The following is a 23470-nucleotide window of genomic DNA, read 5'->3' on the forward strand; positions in this document are numbered from 1 at the left end:
GAAAACTTTTCCCTTCTCTGTTAAGTTCCCCAATACATTTCCCTTCCTCTGAAAATGATATTTCAGTTAAATTCATTTCAGTTTAGTTAATCAAACATTAAGCATCAAATTAATAATAACCAATGATCAAGCATATTTTGAATACCTACCATGTGCTAGGAACTGCTCTAGCACATTAGTATGTGCTTGATCAATGTCCTAGGAATACAAAACAAAAATAAATCATTCCTTGTCCTCAAGAGGTACTTACATTCTAATGTAGGGAAAGGATATATAACTACATATAAAATATATACAAAATGAACAACAAACACATAGTTTGCATAGAGAAAAAGGGAGGATCAGAAGAGTTTCAAATAGTTGATGGTTTTTGGACTGAGTTTTGAAGACAGCACAGGATTCTAAAAAGTGAAAGTGAGGAAAGAAAACATTCCAGGCATCAGACACAGCAAGGACAATAAGCTGGAGATAGAAGATGGCCACTTCTGTATGTGGAGCAGCAAATATACTAGTAAGGATTTATTCTAGATTGGAGGTGCTAATATGTAGAAAGTGTGGAAAGGTAGATAAGATTGAGGCATAAAGAACTTTGTACAATTGATAGCCATCTGTAAGTCTGAATCGGTCAAAGAACATGAAAGTAGCATGAAAAAAAAATGTTTTCTGAACACAATCTTATGTAAGAAGGATCTTTTAAATGTTATAAGATGATTAAGTCAGACATTGAAAATTAAATTCTAAAGCATGATTTTCTCAGTAGGCAGACCTACGTTCAAATCCTGTCAATTTAATATTTCTCTGCCTCAGTGTCCTTATCTATAAAATGGATTTATTAATATCACCTGACTCAATGGGTTGTTGTAAGTATAAAATAAAATAGGACATATAAAGTGATTTGCAAAACAAGTGTTAGTTGTTATCATGACATTATGATTTTATAAACTCAAATCTGTAGGGCTATTGCAAATTTGAGTGTTGACATTGCAGAACTTTGGTATGTAGATCTTGATATTTTTCTCTCTTAACAAATCACCTCTAGAATTTTTGGCATTTCCCCTCAAAGTAGAACCTCTGCTATCTATTAAACATGCATGTTTCCCCAAATCTCTTGTCCCTACATGCTCTGTTCATTTTCATGATCACTTCCACAACTTGAGATACCCACCTTTATTCACCCCTCTCTCTAATCTATACCATTTTATTTATTTTTAAAAATATATTTTATTTATTTTTTTACCAATTACTTGTAAAATTGTTAATATCCTTCTAAAACAACAATTTGAGTTTCAAATTCTCTTCCTCTTTCCTAACCCTTATCTTCTCCTTGAGAAGAAAAGCAATATGATATGGATTATACATGCGAAGTCATGCAAAACATTTCTATATTTATGTTGTAAAAGAAAACAGAAAAAAAGCAAGAAAAATAAAGTTTAAAAATGTTTCAATCTGCACTCAGTTTATCTGTTATCTCTCTGGAAGTAGATAGCATTTTTAAACATGACACCTTTGGAACTGTCTTGGATCTCTTCCTTCTTGATTTCTGATCAGGGACTCATTCATTCTCTGAGAAGTTAGAGTTAACCAGACAGCAGTTAGTTTGTGGCAGACAGAGTTGCTCCCTGAGTTTGCCCAATGCAACTACGTGGTAGACATTTAATTATATTACTCATTCTGGGAGGAACCAGATTAAGTAAGGCAGGGTCATAGATATCAAGAAAAGAGACATAAAATTGAGGGCGCCAAGTGGTTAATTGTAGAAATTGTGTGAACCATATTGACTCTATCTTGGGACTCAATTCTGGAATTAGTTTAGTTTCTATTGAATTATGGATCTAGTCAAATTTCTATCCTGTGAGGAAACTATTCAATTGTGAAGATCAGGAGAAAACCTCATTGCATTGCTTAAATCTAGTCCTGTGTGGCTGGGGAAAATGGACCATTTCTCCCTGCTGTTTAGAGACTTTTTTTTTTTTTTTTTTTTTGAGGCTGGGAAGTTAAGACTAATTTGATTAGTTGTTTTTAATGTAGTCTGTACCATCCAAACTTATCACATCCCTATTGTTTCATATCACCCTAAAAAATGTTTTTGTGACATTTGTAATTTTCCTAACCCAGACCAATCCTACCATTCCAGTTATACTTTATTCCCTGTCACATATTCCTCAATCCAGTAACATTGGTTTCCTTGATACTTAATGAATAAAATACTCATCTTTGGATTTTAGGCATTTTAGTTGACTCTTCTGCATGCCTTAGAATACTTTCTCTCCTTGTCTCTACTTACTGTCTCCCTTCAAGTCCCAACTGAAATGCTACCTTTTGAAGAAACCTTTCCAAATTCCTCCTTAATTCTAGTATCTTTCCTCTCTCAGTATTATCTAAAATTTATCCTGTCAACAGTTTATTTGTTTATGTCTATGTTTTCTCTCTCATTGGATTGTGAGCTCCTTGAGGGCAGAGCCTAGTTTTTACCTTTTTTTGAATTTCCAGAGCTTAGTACAGTGTCTGGTAAATAGAAGGCACTTAAGAAATGCTTAATGGCTAATTGACTGATTTATATAACTAGCACCCATTTGCATTTTTTCCTTTTTCTCTCACTCCCACCCTCTTCTCTTTCTCTCTCTCTCTTCTTCTTCGTCTTCTTCTTTGTTTTCCTTTTCCTCTTCCTCTTCCTCTTCCTCTTCTTCTTCCTTCCCCTTTTCTCCCTAGTATCACTACTTATATGAATATTTACTTCTATCAATTTATTTATGTACAATTGCACAGGAGCCTATGCCAGAAGTTGAAATCTGTTTTAGAAATAAAAATCCTATAAAATGATATCTTTTTGATGTTAGAGGAAGACAAGTTAAAGGAAATGGTATACAAAGTGATTTCCCCAGGATGCTAGGAACCTGGATTTATTTATTGATTAAAAATCCTTAATATTTCTTTTCTTTCTCTTCAACCTCTAGGTTGGGTTGCAGATGGGTTAATGTTTGTTCTGAGAAGACAAAAGCCCAGAGATTTTTCTGAGAAATGTTTGGGCTTCTGGATGGAAGCTTTTAACTTTGAGAATGACCTATATAAATTGAGTTATTCAGAAGCATTTAAAGAAAGAACAAAAGAATCACTTAAGGGGAGAGATAAGGGATTCTGACTCAGAGAAACTGAGTTCTAAAATCTCAGGCCATAATAGAAAGGAATCTCAGAAGGGGTGGCAGAGATATCTGAAGTCAATGTAGTACGAAAGAGGTCTAGATTTCTGTTAGTGGAACATAATTCAAAGAACAATTCAGAGGTATCAGTAAGATTTGGGTCTAGAAGTGAGAGGAGATACTGGGTCCCAAGCAGAGACAAGTTATTGTTTTTTTCCCTGAACAGGGAGCAAAGAAACAGAACTCAGGATTGACTATACCAGAGAAAAAAAGGAAAATTCAGAAGCAGAAATAGAAAGTGCCGTAAAAGCTTAATTATTATTTGTTTGTTTCCTAAGAATACCTGAACTGGAACAAATGAGACTGAATACTCTGTGGATATGCAGATTTATTACCTTTGTACTGACTTCTCCCTTTATATTGTGGGCATGTTCTAGGCAGAGCAGGATTGAGAAAGAAAAAAGGTTTATTTTCCTCCTATCTATATGTACTTCTTCCTCATCTATACCTTTTTATAATCCTTTATTCCGCCCCCCCCCCCACACACATACAAATGATCCCCATTGTCAAGCAGCAATTGTGTTTCTTTCCCAAACTATCTCATATATGTGTGACAAGGCTTGGTTATCCATGCCTGGTTCACCTAAAATGGAAATATCCATGTAAGAGATGTAGGGAGCTGATTCTGGGAGAAAACATCCCATGCATATCTTTTCCATATGGAACTGGAGAAGCAAGTACAAGGATAATTCTACAACTCTCTAGATACCTCAGAGGATGATTCTAAATTGGGGGAGAGGGATTATGTTCAGAATGGCCTTCTGCATATTTGCTGGGCAATTATTTCAAACAGATGGCTTTGATCAAACAACCATGTTTTGATCTATGTCTGGATCACCAAAGATGGAGGTACCCATATGGAGGACAGCATAACCTTCCTTTATTTTCCTAGAGGACCTCACTATCTTCCACACATCTTCTCCTCTATCTTAGGTGATCTGGAGATGCTCCAAAGCTAAGTTACATATGTAGGTATTGTCTTCCCAGTGAAAATGTAGCCTTCTTGAGGACAGGGGTTTTTTCTGTTTTGTCTGTTTATCCTCAGTGTCTGCAAAATGTTAAGCTAGGGATAAGGACTACAACTGTGATTTCATTGGTATAGGGTCCTCCCACATGAGAAAACTACTGTGTAGGCTTTCTCTGTGATTTATAGATTTGCTTAGAGAGGGTAAAATGATTTGACCAAGGACTCACAGCTAATATATGTCAGAGGGAGATTTAAAATGAGATCTTTATGGTTCAGAGTCCAATTCTCTATCCATTATACAAGGTTGCCTCCCTATGGCATTTAAAGATTTTTTGATTGATTGGTAGTAAGAAAAAAGATTGCAAGTGGAGCTATCTATTGCAGACCTGCTTTAAGAGTTAATTTCTTCACACCCTTATTTATAAATCTGAATGTCATTTTTTTTTTTTTTTTTTTGTATCTTGATTCCTTAAGAAATTAGATCTAGTGTAGAAGGAATTTCACTGGTCACTTATTTCAACATCTTTTAAATATCACAGGATCATAAATTTAGTGCAGGAAGAGATAGTACATATGATCTAATCTGATTCTTAAATTTTTTTTTTTTTTAATTTTTAGAAAGGGAAACTCAGGCCCCAACCAGGTGAAATTATTGCCCAATGAATTTAAATTGTAGACCAGTAAGATTCACTTGATCAAGTACCATCTCCAATGTACTAATGTAATTCTATTAAGTCAAGTGAAATGTAATGCAGATCCTATTTCTTCAAGGGTCCAGGGTGAAATTCATCATGAAAAGCAATCTATATTTGGATAGCTGTTGCCTCTCAAATGATGGATATGATTTCATAATTTTCACATAGACCTAGAGTTGGAAGGGACTTTAGAGGTCATCAAGTCCAACTCTTTCATTTTATAGATGAAGAAACTTCCTAGATGCTTTGTTTCTGGTTTCCCTGAGTTTAATTCCTTTTGTTCCACTGCAGCAAATTAAACAATGTCAACTTTGGCTAAGGTTCCTACCCTCAAAAATTGTGATAAATTAGTCAATTAATTTCTTAAAAATGAATTTAATTATGTTCTCAGTGAATTATCCAATTACCCACTGTTAGCAGCTGGAAATAATCAGGAGAAGCAGAAAGAGAAAGACTTTATACTATTGTGGAAAGAATGCTGGCTTTGGTATTAAGACTTGGGTCCAAATTTTGTTTTTGTCCCATATTCTTTTTGACTATGGGCAAATCACTTAGATTCTCAGAAAGTTCTAAGATTCTTTATGACAAAACTCACTATAAACATGGAGTTTATCGCTGGGAGTACCTAACCCTGAGTACAAGAAAAAAGAATAACAAAAGAACCCAGATATTTAATGGTAGGAGAGATAAAAGGAAGATAAAAATGGATTCTTTTTTCTGTAATTGTCTTGGTAGTTAGGTGCCTTGATAGATATAGAGGTGGCTTAGAGTCAGGAATTTAAATCTTGCCTTAGACATTTACCAGTGATTCTGGTATTATTTGTAATCCTGGGCAAGTTATTTAACCTTTTTCAATCAAAGTTTCCTCATATATATTAAAAGTAACTACCTTGAAGAATGATTATGACTAGCAAATCAGATTTATATATATGTATATATATAATATACATATATATTATATATATATACATATGTACATATATGTGTGTGTATAATATATAAAACTTTATAAACCTTAATGGTATATGATTTAGAATGTTGGCCTTTGGTATTTTTCTTTCTATTGATTTACTTTTTTTTCTTTTAAAATCAGATATTCTTACATCAGATGTTTTTTCATACGCTAGCTAGTTGTATCTATAGATGAGTTTTTGTTGCTTATAGGATGAGAAAGCATCATAAGCACTCAGTATAGGCTTTTTAGTCATGCTAATGATAGGGTATAAAAACACTGGAGATTTGTGTGAATTCTTATGTAGATAAATGCAGGGAGACAGTATTACTTTAATGAAGAAAGCTACATCAAAGAAAGTAGAATGAACATCTCCAAAGGAGGAAGTATTATATGGGAGAAATAGTAGTTAAATAAATAAAATCCCACTTCTGAGGAGTTATTCCTGTGTGACCTAGAAACATCTACTTAAGCTCCCTGGATCTCGGGTTCCTAGGTGCAAATGTATAGGAAAGGCTAGACAGTCTCTGACATTCCTTCCTTTGAACTCTGGGCCTGGCATTCTGGGGGGAAGCAAATGCTTTTTGTTGATATTGTTGTTATTTTTGTTTTGCTTAGAGAACATTTCATTTTTGTAAAATGTATGCTTTTATTTTTCCAAAATGAAAATGAAAGACAGTGCTACTGTTTCTTGTTTATATTCCCAGCATCTTATAGACAATAGACTTTTAAATCTTTGTAGTTTTTGCTGTTCATAAGATCATGGATTTGGAATGATAAGGGACCTCAAAGGTTTTATAATTGCACTTCTCTGTCATTCAGTCACAGAGCATTTTTAAAGGCTTCCTATATGCCAAGCATTGTGCTTATCTTGTAGATAGAGACAGATCAAAAAGTTTGGATTGCTTAAGGTTATGAGGTCTGATTGTGTCCAAATATTCTCATTCAAAGGCAATATCCTTTTCATTGTACCATGAGTAGTTGTACTTTACATATATTATCTTTACATATATTATTCTTGGAGAATGATCTTGTGACCACCTGTGTTTGTATATATGCTTATTCCCTAATATTCTGTTGGAAATGTTTTGGCAAATAAACACCACCTACTTTTGATATGCCAGCTTTCTCTATTCAAGAAGTGTTGTAAAATCTGTCATTGTTTCAGAAGGACAGGATGGAAAGAACCAGATGCTTTGAAGACAGCCCCAGATTTCAATATTCAATTACTTATATCCACAAGATTCAATATTATGACTTTTCATATAACTGGAAATGTTTTGACAATTGGACAACTGGGTCATTTTTTTTTTTTTTATTATTATTATTAGAACACTCAAACAGCAGCAGAAAAACAACCTTTCATTTGTTTCTTATTGAGATTTATTGTTTTGAATAATGCCACTTTTCAGAAGTGTACTCATGTGCTCACTTAGACAGGCTGACAAAGTGAAAACTTGTACGTGAGGTGATGTACCCGTTGGGCCATTCTTTAAGACATATTTAGTGCAGTGACAAGTCAAGTTAAACATCAGCAACAGAGAACAAAGCCCAGTCTTTCTCATTCCCTTGACCCAGCTCCCGCTCTCCACCACAGGACCTGCAATGGCAATCTGGGAAAACATAGAACACAGATGGCTACCAACTGACGTGAAAAGTAAATTTTATTAAACATGTTTACATAACATGAGTTGGAAGTTCATTTAAAAGCACAGGGGAGTGTTAAGACAAGTGGTCAAAATAGAAAGATACTACCCAATTGTACTTAGTCAATTGTTGGCCACTAAGACAGAACGGACTCTAGTAATAGTGCACCAATGCTTCAGCTTTTCTTGCTCAGCAGGTTGAGCAGTAGTCAATCTATGCCCGATGGAATGATGGGCAGATAAGTCTGGCATGTTAAATAATAATTAATAATTCACTCGGTGCAGGCAGTATGTCTAATGGATTAAAACCTAGTGTGTACACAATTTCTACATGTGTTACAGCCCCACAGTAGGAATCTACACCAAAATAATTTATAAGAAGGTTTGGTCCGAACTACATCACGTTTTCCATAGGGTAAAAAATAAAGTCCATCTATAGACATTTTGCACCAGACTGATTGTCTGGCTAAAGCCTGCTAAATGTCTATAACAAAAATGGATGGCTTAGATTTCTTGGTTATTTCAATATAGTTATTAACGAGCAAACTGTACAAGTACATGCAACATACAAGCCAGCCTACGTGGAGCTAACATACATTATTAAATTACCTTTTTGTTTCTTTACTTTTTTTTTTTTTTTTTTTTTTTTTTTTAACAAAACATGCATGCAGCTTTGAAGAGTTCCAAGTCATGCTGCTCTATCTGTGTGATCACAAAATTGAATGGCCCATAAAAGGAAGGAAAAACCTATCAATGCACCTGCACGGTCTGCAGTTGGTAGCACATCACAAGGGAACGTCAAGGCCAAGAAAAACTCAAATGAAGAAAATGCAAATTGAAATTGGACATTTTTTTCCCTCAAAAAAGTAAGATACTTTGTGTTAAAAAATCAAGCTTTGTGCTTGCATCAATCTTAAAGAAATGTAAACTAAAATTGGATAAAAACATTAGTTAAGTGCAGGATATTTCAACTAGAATTCCCAGTGAAATATTGAACAGCCCATACCATGCTCTATCCAGGGCCGACGGGTGTGTCTGAAGGGAGACACAGCAGAGAAGCCTGGGTATAGCTGAAAGTGTCATATATTTAATTCCATTTCTGGTTAACATTGTGGGACATCAAATGTATAGTTCCTATACATGAATGTGATTATTCTCTCTAGATCATTAGAGAGAGAACAGCATTAACAAGGAGTGGTTTCAATGTCAGAAACTAAGATTAAGCTGTTGCAGTCCCCAGCCTTAGTTGCAGATAAGTTTCTTCAAAAGTCTTTCATGCAAAACATAGACTTTTTTTATTTTTATGCTTTGTCCAGAATGCAAAAAGAAATGAACAGTGGTACTTATCATGTTGGGAGGGAAACATTCTGGCCTCTTGGTTTGCTTTGGGTTTCTACACATAAGACTTTGAAGAGCTGATACTGGAGGGGTGGGAGGATAGGGGGTAGGAATCATGAGACCCATGATTGGTATCACCTTGCCCAGATTTTGCACACTTTGGGGGAAGTGCTTGCAGAGAGGTTCTGCGACCCTTTATCAGTGATCTGGGTAAAAAGAAGGGAAGAGTCTCTATTAGCATGGTGAGGACTGTCACAACATGGGTAAAGAGAGGGTCACATAGCCGAAAACTATAGGAAGTAACAAATACAGAAAACACTGCTCAAACACCAGGGGAAATAACACTGTTTGTAGTCTGGATAAGAACGTGAGAACGTGTATAACACAAGATTTTCCACAGAGTGAGGGTTTCCAGTTTGTTCAATTATGTATATATATATTGTGTGTGTATATGAATTTTAAATTCCCCCCTCTTTTTTTATTTTTTTTTGCTAACAGAAGCATCAGTGACTCTCACTAGCAAATTAACTTTTTGTTTTTTTTTTTTGTTTGTTTTTTGTTTTTTTTTATTGTAATTTGATAGATGCCCTTGATCTGTCATTTGAAGCCAGGTTTAAATAAACAATTCAGACATATTTTTGGATAACTATTACAGTTAAAACAGAAGTTGATTGTCTGTCTTCAACAAGTTTTTTTGATCACATAATATCTAGTTTGGGTTATTATCCTGGATTGGTAGCATTTTATTTAACTAGGATCCATTCTCTATAAGTTCACTATGATCTAATGCAAGGAGGCCCAGTTGAACTTTCCAGAGATGATTGGGAAGCCCTCCGGGTCAAGGGTGCGAGGGTTGGGTCCACCAGTGATGAGGGTGGGAACAACTTGTACCATCCTATTACCATGCTGGACAGATCAAGTTCCTCCAGAAGAATCTGAGCTACACCCATGAAACACTTATGATCCATTCGCCCATAGTCTCCCCAGACGATCACCTACAGAGAGAGAACCATGCACAGAGCATAAAATTAATTCAATGCATAATGCCACTTTTTTCATACTTTTAAGTAGGAAAGTAAGTTGAAGAAGAACCAATATGCATGGCTGAGAAAAAAGCTTCAGTGACTACACAATGATGCTCAAGAGAATTTATAGAAATTCTAATACATAAATGGCCACTTTCCTGTTTATTTAGGGAATTTTCCAAAGTTAAAAAAAAAAAAAAAGAATATATTTCCTTGATCCTTGATACTTCTTCTAAGGAACATGCTGTTAAATTGTTTTAAACTGACAGAACTGTAAGATATATCTGAACAAATCTGAATTACTGGAATGATAATAATAGGTAGCATTTATACAGCCTTAAGATTTGCATAATTTCTTACATATGTAAATTCATTTGTTCCTTCTAGTATCTGTATCTAGGATACAGATACTTATTGTTATTTCCATTTTACAGATAAGGAAACTGAGGTCAAAAGAAGTTAAATGACATGCTCAGTATCTTATGGCTAGTTATGTGTTTGAAGCAGGATTTAAATTCAGGTCTTCTTGACTGACCTCACTTGGGGTTTTCCTGGCAATTGGGATTGATTGGCCATTTCCTTCTCCATATTATTTCACAGAGAAGAAAATTGAGACAGACAGGTTTAAGTGACTTGCCCAGGATCATATAGCATCTGAGGCTGGATATGAACTTGATACTCTTGAAACTAGGCTTGTGCTCCATACACTGCACCACCTAGTTACCCACTGAATAACAACAACAATAACTATCATTTATATATTTTATTATTTTCATTTTGCAAATATCACATTTTATCTTCACAATTGTACCTAGGTCAAAGCTTCATAAATGTGGGTCATGACCCCACATACAAATCAAATATTTACTGATGATCAATCATAATTATGGAATCCCATGGGAGTCTTTTAAAAATATCTATATTACATGGGGCCATGTAAATATTTCTAGGGTGGAAAGGGGTCATGACTGGGAAGTTTAAGAATCCCTGACTTAGATGATAGATACTATTACTGTCTCCATTTTCCAGAAAAAAGAACTGAAGCAGTCTGATGTCAGCTGATTTTCAAAGAGTAACATAGCTAGTAAGTGTCTGGATTTGAACTCATACTCTCCTGATTCCAGAGAGCTCTATTTACCTGTACCACTTAATTGTTTCAATAATTGAATAATTAATGCTGAGATTATTGCTGAATTAATTATTTATTTTCATAGACTGACAGGATATTGGAGTTGGAGTGAATCTTACAAATTATCCAGTGTACATTCCTGCCTTATGGACAAATGCTCTTTATGAGATCCTGGATAATTTTATTTCTTCGCTTGATTGGAAATTTTAAAGAAATAGGCTATTCTTTTTCTCGTGAGGTGACAGTTTTAATTCTTAGAATGCCTTTAGAAATAACAATTCACATTCATATAGCATGTTATGGTTTATAACTCACTTTCCTCCATAACCTACTTTCTTCCCAGCAACTCTATGAAGTAGATTAATGGCTATCCCCATAACACAGATGAGGAATTAGAGCTTCAAAGATATTTACTGACACGTTAATGGGCATACAACTGGCACAATCTTATTGAAATTTCCACCCATTGATCCCCCAGTCTTTTTTAACTCCAATCAACCAATTAGCCAATACACATTCATTAAACCATGAAGATTCATCAGATAGGTGATAGGAAACTGAGAATACAAAAACATAAAAATCTACAGAAATAAAGGATTTCAGGAAGTCTCATGCATTTGGAGAAAATAAAAGAAGTTCTATTTGGGACTTAGTGAGTTTGAGATATCTATGATACAGCCAGTTTGAAATGTCAAAGTGACAGTTGGTAGGCATAAATCTAGAGCTCAAAAGAATCTTTGAGGCCATTGAGTTCAACCTACCTATTTTGCAAAGGAGAAAAATGAGGCACAGTAGGTTATTTGTCTAATATCACACACGTAATAAGCAGCAGAAGCAACAATCACCACCTTTCCTCATTGTTTTTCCTCAAAGTGCTGTGCTAGAAATTTTTAAAGTTTTTTTTTTTTTCCTCTTATCAAGCTGGAAAAGCTTTACATATTGTTTAGGTAATGATTTGGCTTCATTGTATGTTCCTTTGTTTTTCCTTTTCTTAGATCATTGCTTCATCTTTGATGAACTCAATTTAATTTCTGAACATTTCAAAGTTTTATTCAGTTAGAAATTTAAGCAGTTTTATTGCTTTAGGACATTTAGGCACATATATATTGTCTGTCTGTCTGTCTGTCTGTCTATGCACCATCTCTTTGTTTTTGGTAGGGTTCAAAAGAAGGAGTCGATCATTTTTAATCCTTGCTTTGTTTCTGAATGTGTGTGTGTGTGTGTGTGTGTGTGTGTGTGTGTGTGTGTGTGTGTGTGTGTATGTGTGTGTGTGTGTGCATTTTTTTCCTTTAAATTAAATGATTACTGACCTGAAGAACTTTGCCCTGTGGACTTTCATCAAAAACCAGGGACTGTTGATACAATGGATCAAGAGTTTTTCTAGCAATTCTTGTTTTCTTCTTTGCTATGCAGGCTCCATTTTCCAAAAGATAGACTTTAACATATGGAGCTATGACAAAAGAGATTATCACATGAATGAATTAGCTCAAATGCCCTTTGAAGAATGATTGTTCAATGATCGAGTATTTTGAGATTACAATGTATTGCACTATTTAAAAAAAAAAAACACACATCAATGTAATTTTATATTTATGAGATTAAAATAAATAGAAAAAAGCTTTGTAGGGCAGAACACTTTTTTAATACATGGGTGCAACACTGATAATGTACATGGATTTTAGTTACTAAATTTAATGATTATTAAATTATTTGTTGCTCCATGCAGAATATTATTAAATTTTTAAATTTAACCCAAATTTTAAATGTAATTGCATAGTGAGTATTTTCTTGTCTCAATTAATTAAGACTTTCTCTCACCAGGTGTAGATTTGGAACCAGGTTTTTGAGTGAGGCTTCTTGCTCTGATGACTTCCACTTCTAATTGACCTTTTTTATCTTCCATTCCAATCTGTATATCACCTGAAAAAGGAAATAATGATAAATCACTGGTTATTATATCTTTTATTCTTAAAAAAAAACCCTCTTCTATCTCTTCTGTATGTTCTATGTTTTTATTTTAAAATTCATCCTCTCCTTAATTTATCCTAGATTGATATCTACTTTGATTTGGATCATATGAAAGTAATGATATATTGTTTGTGAGCAACATGTAATTCTGAAAACTGTGGAGAGATTTATCAAAAGTTAAATAGGATTAAAATCAAATTGTTAGGATTACCAGGTGAGAACTCAGGTTGTCTGTACAGTGACAAGGTGAGAACTCAGGTTGACTTGACAGCTCTCTGGCTCAGACCTTTGGTTCGGGCCTTTAAAGGGAATTTACACCTTAGGAATTCTAAGAGGAGCAAGTTCATTGGTGGAAGTATTTCTCCACGCCCCATTGAGTCCTTACATGCCCCATTGAGTCCTTACATGCCCATTCTCTGGGAGGATAAAAGAAGGGCAGCATTGGGTCTGAGAGAATCGACTCTGCGATAGACTTTTGACGCCAGGCAGGCTGAAAGGAGACCAGTCTGATTTGAGAAAGGACAAGACCTGAAGGAGATTCAGAGCTCCCAAGAAACCTGCGCACAGAGGAAAAGATTTTACAGATCTCCTCCCAGAGAAGGATTATAATTGAGCAGACGACCTGACCCTCACAATTCAAGAACTTGACATTTTGGCGTCCACAACGTGGGGCAAGGACTTTTGCTTATCCTGACAAGGACTTATTCTGAGCCCTTCAGAGGACCTAGACCAGACCATCGCACCAAATGAAGTTTTGGCTATTACTGAAGAATAGAAGGGATTGTATGATTTTCTTGAAGATAGTTTAGCATGTCTTACAATGATTGCTAATGCTGGAACTTGCTTTGTGAGATGGAACCAAGTGGGATTATGGTTGTTTTTGCTTCATTTATTATCCTAATTTGAACTTAGTTTTATTTATTTGATTGAATGTTTCTTTTTTATAGACTCAATGAATGACAAGATTTAATGGTATCAAAAGCTATTAATAATGTAGACAGCATAATGAAGAATCAGCAACCTTACAACAAGGAGAAGGATAATAGATACAACAAATTGGAAGAGACCTCAGTAACCATCTTATTTAATTAATTCTTTAAAAATTATTCCTTAACCTCTTTGAGATTTCTACCTATTGCATTACCTCTGGGTTCTGCTCTCTGGAAACTGAACAATCCTCTCTTGCAGGTAATAGCCATTCAAATACTTGAAGAAAATTATCAAGTGTTTCCTTTTCCCCCCTAAATTTTCTCTTCTCTAGAAGAAGATACTCATATCTTATGAATTTGAAGTCCTTTATTTTTATTTTTTATTTATTTTTTGCTGATGCAATTAGGCTTAAGTGACTTGCCCAGGATTACACAGCTGGGAAGTGTTAAATGTCTGAGATCAGATTTGAACTCAGGTGCTCCTGACTTCAGGGCTGGTACTGTATCCACTGCACCACCTATCTGCCCCATTTTCCAGCTTATTTTATTAGCATTCTTCCTAAAATGTGGTTTCCAGAATTGAACATTATGCTCTCTAGACTATCATTTTATTCTTTCCGGAAGTTAAATCTCTTAAAATGTAGTCTAAAACTGCAGTGTCATGGTTTTCATTTCATACTTTTGATTCATCTGGAGCTTGGGGTCTCCCCAAATCCTGTCTCTTTTCCAGATGAACAACTGTCTAGCCATTGTTCAGTCAATTTTTCAATTGTGTCTGACTCTTTCTGACCCCATTTTGAAATTTAATTTTTGGTTTTTATCTTTACAAAGATATTAGAATGATTTGCCATTTCTTTCTCAAGCTCATTATACAAAGGAGGAAAGTAAGGAAAACAGGATTAAGTGACTTGCCTAGGGTGACACAACTAGTGTCTGAGGCCAGATTTAAACTCAGGAAGATAGTCTTTCTGACTTCAAGCTCAGCACTCCATCTATTGCATCAGCCTAGCAACCTCTTTCTAGCCATGCTTCCCTTGTTTTGGACTTGTAATCCCAATCCAAGACTTCACATTTCCCCTTCATGGACAATCATGTGGTATAGTGGATAATATTTAATAAGTGGTGGTAGAATTTTGTTTTTAAAGATTTGATTGCTTTTCTTCCCCTTTGAGCAAATTTCAAAGGTGTGAAGTTGTGATTATTTTGCCCTTCTTGGTAGAGTTTGACACAATTGATTTATCACTTCTCTGGCACTATAAACTATGGTTTGCTTTCTCAGCACACATTTGTCTTTGTGGATTGGCAACCTAATAGTGATTTGCTATAAAACAAGTGCCAATTCAGATTTACTCATAATATCTAATAAGAATTTCCATTTTGGGGATTTATTGCCACATGTATTAAAGATTAATTAATGATTTTAGAATGGACTAGTGACTTTTTTGTTGCTTTTTGTTGTTGTTACAAAAATGGAAGACAAAATTTAAGTCCAAGTTTAGAGCAAACCCTGACTTCAGTAATCAAACATTTTTCTTGATGGGAATTTTGACAGCTCCAAAAGAAAATACTATTTTTGGACTCAATCATGTCAACTATTAGTAGAATATGCAAAAATATATTTATACCCTTCTGGAAGGTATTTCCCTTTCATGTTATTTTCACTTATATATACACATATGAAACAGTAATAACATCAGGGATTACTCTTACCCATAGCAGGAGTTGCTAGTGTTTGTCGTCCAACAAGCTGAGCTGGTCCTAGTCCATCAAGAAAATCACTGAATTGACTGTCAGCTCCCAATCGGACCCCAGGAAATATTAGGCTGCAAAGATGGTGAAACACTTTTTTAATTAAAACAAAGGTAAAAAAAAAAAAAAAAAAAACAAAAACAAAAAAAAACTACCTTTATTAGAAAATGTACACATTTCAGAATTATTTTATATTGAACACTGAACTCTTAAATGTAATTATTAAAACATAAATTAAATTAAACACAATTTTCCATAGCTATCTTGTATCTATACCATCTTCTCAGAATAATTTTTCATGTAGTTTCCTAACATGATAGCTGTTTTTAAATGTTTGAAAGGCTATGTTGGGCATAGTGGCATATGCCTGTGATCATAGCTATTGAGGAGGCTGAGAGTGGTGGATCCTTTGGGGTTGGTAATTCTCAGATATAGTGGGCTAAGCTCATCAGAAACCCACACTAAGATCCTTCTTGGGTAGAGCCAAAATGGTGGAGTAAAGTCAGGAAGCTGCTTGAACTCTCTCAGTTTCCCTCCAAAAGCACATGAAACCAAGCCTCTGAACAGAGTCTGATGGAATAAAACTAGCTCAAGAAAACTGAAAAAAACTTTAAGAAAGGTCTGTCTCACTGGGGCAAAACCTCTTCTTAGATAGATTTTGAGGAAGCCAATTAGAGGGTTTTAATCAAAGCAAAGCAGTAACTAAGACCCTCAGTCCTGGCTCAGTAGAGGAGCATATCAGTGGGACAGTCTCCAGTCCCAGCTCAAAAGGCAAACTCTGGAAAACCAGACTTTTTCATGAAAAGAGCAGGAAAAGCTACCCTCTGCAAACACAAGGGGTCCCTGTGCTCAAAGCCAAGGCTCAGAACTGCACAGGAAGCTTGGGACAATGCTACCTTTATCCCAGGAGCAGAGCACCACCTTAAGAGTAAAAAAAAAAGAGGAAATACCAAAAGAAAAGGGGAAAAAAAATTGAGCAAGAAACAGAAAAGAACCTTGACCACAGAAAGCTATTATGGTGATAGGGCATACTGAAATATAAACTCAGATGAGGACAGACTGTCCACAGAAGAAATCTCAAAGAGTGAAATAAATTGGTCTCAAGCCCAAAGAGGCTTCTTGGAAGTGCTCATAAAAAAAAAACTTCAAAAGGCAAATAAGAGAGATAGAAGAAAAAAGTGAGAAAAGAAATGAGAGGTGTGTATGAGAGAGTCAACAGTTTGGAAAAGGAAAGAAAAAATTGTGTGAAGAAAACAATTATTTAAGCAGTAGAATAAACCAAATGGACAATGAGATACAAAAGATAACTAAAGAAAATCACACATGAAAAAATTGAACAGGGAAAATGGAAGTTAATGAGTTTGTGAGACAGCAAGAATCAAACAAACTAAAAAGAATGAAAAAATAGGAGAAAATGTGAAATATAACTCATGGAAAATAGATCCAGAAGAGACAATGTAAAAATTATTGGCCTACCTAAAGGCCATGACCAAAAACAAGAGCCTGGATTGCATTCTACAAGAGGTCGTTAAGGAAAACTGCTCCAATATTCTAGAAAAAGAGGGGGAAATACTCATTGAAATAATTCATCAACAACTTTTGGAAAGAGATTCCACAAGGAAAACTCCAAAGAATATAGTTCAAAACTATAATCTGAAGGAAAAAATATTGCAAGCTGCTAGACAAAAAATAATTCAAAGATGAAGGATCATATTCAGGATTACCCAGGATGTGGCAGCAGCTTCTACAATAAAGGATCAAAGGGCCTGGAATACTATATTCCAGAAGGCAAATTGTAGAGGGCCAGAACTCTGAAAAGGTGTACTTAAATCTAGGTCAGCAAGGTACTTATAGCTAAGCATATACTTAGTATTTTGTATGGTAAAGTAATGGTTGCACACATTAAGTATGCTGAAGTGATATAATCATACTGAGGTATTTAAGGGAGTCTCAGAGACAGAACACTCTTTCAGCCACAGTTTTCAGCCACAGCTTTCAGCCACAGCTCTCAGCCATAGACACAAGAGAAAAATCCCAGATTCCAGATTTCATCTTTGACCAACCACATGGCAGCTCTCCTGCCTCCTTCATTCCTCCACTAAGACCAAGGACTCAGGCTAATCCCAAGGTCCTCCAGAGAGCTAGTTTGGACATTACAGCAAAGGACCTGGGTTAAAACCAAGAATTAACTACCCAGCAAGACTTATCATCATCTTTTAGGGGAAGAGATGGAGCTTCAATGAAGTAAGAGACTTTCAATCATTTCTATTGGGAAAAAAAAAAACTGAACAGAAAATTTAATCTATAAGCACATGAATCAAGAGAACCATAAAAATGTAAACAGGGGAAATATATATGTACATATACATATATATTTATGTATATATTTAAAGGTTTAACTGTTTATACCCCTAGATGGGAAAACAATATTTGTAACTCTTGTGAATTGTATCTGTCACTGGGGCAGAAAGAGGGGAGCATCACATAGACTGAGCATGTGATTGTGAATGGACTCTGATGTGATCACATCAAAAAAAATACATTAAGGGGTGGAAAAAGGTTTGTATGGAAAAAGAGGAAAGGGGAGGTAGGTATAATGGGACAATTAGGTCACATGAAGTGGTGCAAGGGAAAGAAGGGAGAAGAATGAGCATTGTCTGAAAATTTATCTCATCAGTTTTGGTTTTAAGAAGGAGTAATTCAATCAATCTGTTAGGCATAGAAATTTATCTAAGAAGCAAGAGGAGAAAGAGGAAAAGAAAAGAGAGGGATAGAATAGAAGGGAGGATAGGAACACTAGGGGAAAAGATAAGAGAAGGGAGAAGGGTTGTTAGAAGATAAGGTAGTGGGTGAAAAGGATTAAAACACTACTAAGAGAAAGAGGAAGGGTGATAGGAAATAAGGTATTGGGTGGGATGGATAAAAACAAAACACACAATGACAAAGTGGAACGAGAGAACAAAAATAAATACAGGGGAGAAAATAGAATGGAAGTTATTTCGGAGCTGGTAATCAAAAATGTGAATGTGAATGGGATGAACTTTCCTATGAAATGGAAGCAAATAGCAGAATGGATTAAAAAACATACTTCTGCAATATGTGGTTTACAAGAAACATCTGACACGGAGAGACACATACAGAGTTAAGGTAAAAGACTGAAACAATTTATTATGCCTCAATTGACATAACAAAAAAGCAGGGGTAGCAATTCTGATCTCAAATAAAGCAAAAATAAAAACAGATCTTATTTGTTAAGGGACAGGTCAATTCTCCAAGAGCCTTCACAGTGGTGAATCATAACATCTGAAGGAGTTGCAAGGCAGCCTTTGCTGACACAGGTGTTGTAGACTGGGAATGAGATAAATTGGAGGCAGAGGGAAGAGGAAAGAGGTCAAACAACACAACAGCCTCTCAGTCAAAGAGTTCTGTGAACAGCAACTGCCTCTCAGTCTCCTTGTATCATCCTTTCACAAGAGGATATTCATTCTGCAGGTCTGGGTTGGATTTCCAGCAGCCACTGTCAGGTGACTCCCATGTATTCCAACAGCTCTCCTGTATTACAATACTTATTAAAAAAGATAAGGGGGAAAATACATCTTAATAAAGAGTAACTTAAATAATAATGTAGTAAGGATACAAAATGTTTATGCACCAACTGGCAGAGCAGGCAAATTCCTAGAGAACATTTGAAACCATTTACAAGAAGAAATAGACAGCAAAACTATTCTAGTGGGGAGCCTCAATCTCCCCCTCTCAGAATCAGACAAATCTAACCACAAATAAACAAGAAAGGAATTAGGGAGGTTAAGAGGATTCTAGAAAACCTAGGTGTGATAGATCTCTGGAGAAAAATGAATAGTGATAGAAAGGAATACATTTTTTTCTTTGTACTACATGGAACCTACAGAAAAATTGACCATGTATTACGGTATTAAAAACCTCACACTCAAATGCAGAAAGGCAGAAATAGTAAATGCTTTGTTTTCAGACCATAATGCAATAAAAATCATATTCGATAAAGGCCAGGGAAAGATACACTAAACACCAATTGGAAATCAAATAATCTAATTCTAAAGAACAAGCAGGTCAAACAACAAATCAAAGAAACAATCCATAATTTCAATCAAGAGAATGACAATAATGAGAAAACATATCAAATCCTATAGGATGCATCCAAAGTAGTTCTTAGGAAAAAAATTTTTTTTTAATTTCTAAATAGCTATGTGAATAAAATAGAGAAAGAGGAAATCAATTAGGCATGTAACTAAAAAAGCTAGAAAAAGAACAAATGAAAACCCCCAATTAAATACCAAATTAGAAATTCTGAAACTCAAAGAAGAGATTAATAAAATAGAAAGTAAGAAAACTGTTGAACTAATAAATAAAAGTAAGAGTTGGTTTTATGAAAACAACCAACAAAATAGATAAACATTTGGTTGGTGAGAAAAAGGAAAAGAAAAACCAAATAATAAGCATCAAAACCAAAAAAGGGTAACGTGCCACCAATGAAAAAGAAATTAAAGCAATAATTATAAGCTATTTTGCCCACTTGTATGGCAGCAAGTTTGATAATATAACCAAAGATGAATATTTACAAAAATATAAATTGTCCAAGTTAACAGAAGAGGAAATAAAATCCTTAATTCATCCCATTTTAGAAAAAGAAATTGAAGAAGTCATCAATGAACTCCTTAAGAAAAAATCTCCAGGGCTAGATGGATCCACAAGTGAATTCTACTAAACATTAAAAAAAAACAATTAATTCAAATACTATGTAAACTATTTGGAAAAAATAGGTGAAGGAGTCCTGCCAAATTCTTTCTATGACACAAATATGACATGATAACCTAAGCCAGGAAGAGCCAAAACAGAGAAAGAAAATCATAGATCAATCTCCCTAATGAATATTGAGGTAAATACTTTAAATAAAATATTAGCAAAGAAATTACAGCAAGTTTTTATCAGAATAATATGCTATGACCAAGTGGGATTTATTCCATGAATGCAGGGTATCAGGAAAACTATTATCAAAATTGATTATATCAATAACAAAACCAATAGAAATTATATGGCAATCTCAATACATGTCAAAAAAGCTTTTGGCAAAATACAGCACCTATTCCTATTAAAAACACTAGAGAGCATAGGGATAATGGGAACTATCCTTAAAATAATAAGCAGCATCTACCTAAAACCAATTTCTGTTTCAAATAGAAACTATTTTTAATGGAAAGAAACTGGATGCATTTCCAATAAGATCAAGGGTGAAACAAGGATGCCCATTATCACCACTATAATTCAACATTGTACTTGAAATGTTGACTTTAGCAATAAGAGAAGAAAAAGAAATTAAAGAAATTAGAATAATAATGATAGAATAAAACTATCACTTTGCAGATGATAAGATAATATACTTATGAGAATACTAAAAAAATCATCCAAAAATCTACTGGAAGCAATTCTGAGCTCTAGCAAAGTTGTATGATATAAAATAAACCCACACTAATCATCAAAATTTCTATTTATTACTGACAAAACCCATTAGCAAGAGATAAAAAAGGAAATTCCATTTGAAATTAATGTAGGCAAAATAAAATATTTGGGAGACTTACTGCCAAGACAAACCCAAGATCTAGGTACACAATTACAAAACACTTTTCACATAAATAAAATTAGATTTCAACAATTGAGAAAATATCAATTGTTCATAACTATGCTCGAGGTACTATAATAAAAATGACAATTCTGTCTAAATCAATCTACTTGTTCAGTGCTATACCAATCAAACTGCCCAAACATTATTTTATAGAATTGAAAAGATTTGTAACAAAATTCATCTGAAAGAAGAAAAGGTCAAGAATATCAAGGGAATTAAAAAAATACAAATGATGATGGCTTAACAGTACCAAACCTAAAATTATATTATAAAGAAGCAGTAATTGAAATAATTTGGCACTGGCTAAGAAATAGAATAGTGGATCAGTGGAATAGTTTAGATACACATGACACAATAATCAAGGCTTATAGCAATCTTGTATTTGATAGACCCCCAAACTCCCGTTTCTGGAAAAAGCACTCACTATTTGGCAAAAATTGCTGAGAAAATTAAAAAATAATATGTCAGAAACTAGGTATAGACCTATATCACCACCTCATACCAAAATCAGGTCAAAATGGATACATGATTTGGGCATAAAGGAGGATACTATAAGCCAATTAGGAGAACAAGTGATAATTTGCCTATCAGATTTTTGGAAAAGAGAGGAATTTATGACCAAAGAAGAACTAGAATGTATTATGTACTTTGATTACATTAAATTAAATAGATTTTGCAAAAATAAAACCAACTGAAACAAGATTGAAAAGGAAATACAAAGCTGGGAAAAATCTTTAGGGTCCGTATTTCTGATAAAAGTCTCATTTCTAAAATATATAAAGAACTGTGTCAAATTTATAAGAATACAAATCATTCCCCAATTGATAAGTGATCAAAGGATATGAACAGACAACTTTCAAATGATGAAATTAAAACCATTCATACTTATATGAAAAAAATCCCATAAATCATTATTGATTAGAGAAATGCAAATAAAAGCAAGTCTGAAATACCACCTTACCCTTGGCTAAGATGACAGGAAAAAATAAAAATAAATGTTGGAGGGATGTGGAAAAACTGGGACATTAATACATTGTTGGTGGAGTTGTGAAATGATCCAAGCACACTGGAGAGCAATCGGGAACCTTGCCCAAACTGCTATAAAACTGTGCATACCCTTTGACCCAGCTGTATTATTACTGGGTCTGTATTCCAAAGAATTCATAAAAGAGGAAAAAAGACCCACATAGGCAAAAATGTTTGTAGTAGCTCTTTTTGTGGTGGCAAAGAATTGAAAAAAAAGTGAATGCCCATCATTTGGAGAATAGCTGAACAAGTTGTGGTGCATGAAGATAATGGAATATTACTGTTCTTTAAAAAAATGATGAACAAGCTGATTATAGAAAGATTTACATGAACTGATACTGAGCAAAACAAGCAGAAGCAGGAATACATTGTAAACAATAACAGCAAGAATGTGCAATGATCAACTATGAAAGACTTAGTTGTTCTCAGTGGTTCAGCTATCCAAAGCAATCCCAATAGACTTTGGACAGAAAATGCCATCTGCATTCAGAAAAAGAACTAAAGAGGCTGAATGTAAATCAATTGATACTGTGCTCACTTCTTTTTTCTGTTTTTAAAAATCTTTCCCATAATTTTTTTTCCTTTTCCTCTGTTTTTTCTCTCCCAACATGATTTATAAAGCAATATGTACTAATAAATAAATAAATTTACAAGGGAAAAAAAAAAGAAATCCACACTAAGGGGCAGCTAAATGGCACTGTGTTAGAACACCAGCACTGGAGTCAGGTGAACCTACGTTCAAATCTGGTCTCAGACACTTAACGCTTTCTATCTGTATAACCCAAGCAAGTCGCATAAGCACAATTACCTTGCCAAAAAGAAAGAAAAAAAAGCAAGCAAGCAAGAAGCCCACATTAAGACCGGAATCAGTATGGTATAGCTCCAGAAACATAAGGCCACCAGATTGTTCACAGAGGATAAACCTATACTAGTCAAAAATGGGACTTGCATAAAGCTACTGGGACAATAAAATTGGCCCCTGAAGAAAACAGAGAAACCTAGGGTTTTTTGTTTGTTTGTTTTTTTTGTTTGTTTGTTTGTTTGTTTGTTTTTTTTTTTTAGGCTGCAGTTAAGTGACTTGCCCAGGGTCACACAGCTAGGAAGTATTAAATGTCTGAGACCAGATTTGAACTTGGGTCCTCCTGAATTCAAGGCCGGTGCTCTATCCACTGCACCACCTAGATGCCCCCCCC

General features: G+C 34.7%; 1 protein-coding gene across 50 annotated transcripts in view; it reads right to left on the reverse strand.

Annotated features, from left to right (window-relative positions):
• Positions 1–7457: 7457 nt before the first annotated feature.
• Positions 7458–23470, reverse strand: part of RIMS1 (regulating synaptic membrane exocytosis 1) — a 621810-nt gene continuing 605797 nt past the window's right edge. For all 50 annotated transcript variants that reach the window (XM_074310533.1, XM_074310539.1, XM_074310538.1 and 47 more), the window contains 4 exons: positions 15557–15669; positions 12768–12869; positions 12260–12399; positions 7458–9790 (listed from right to left, as the gene is read on the reverse strand). In XM_074310533.1, the coding sequence (XP_074166634.1) occupies positions 9572–9790; positions 12260–12399; positions 12768–12869; positions 15557–15669 (574 nt within the window). In that variant the 3' untranslated portion in view covers positions 7458–9571. The remainder of the gene's footprint in view (positions 9791–12259; positions 12400–12767; positions 12870–15556; positions 15670–23470) is intronic.

This window comes from Sminthopsis crassicaudata, chromosome 4 (assembly GCF_048593235.1).
Source record: "Sminthopsis crassicaudata isolate SCR6 chromosome 4, ASM4859323v1, whole genome shotgun sequence".
NCBI classification, from domain to species: Eukaryota; Metazoa; Chordata; class Mammalia; order Dasyuromorphia; family Dasyuridae; genus Sminthopsis; species Sminthopsis crassicaudata.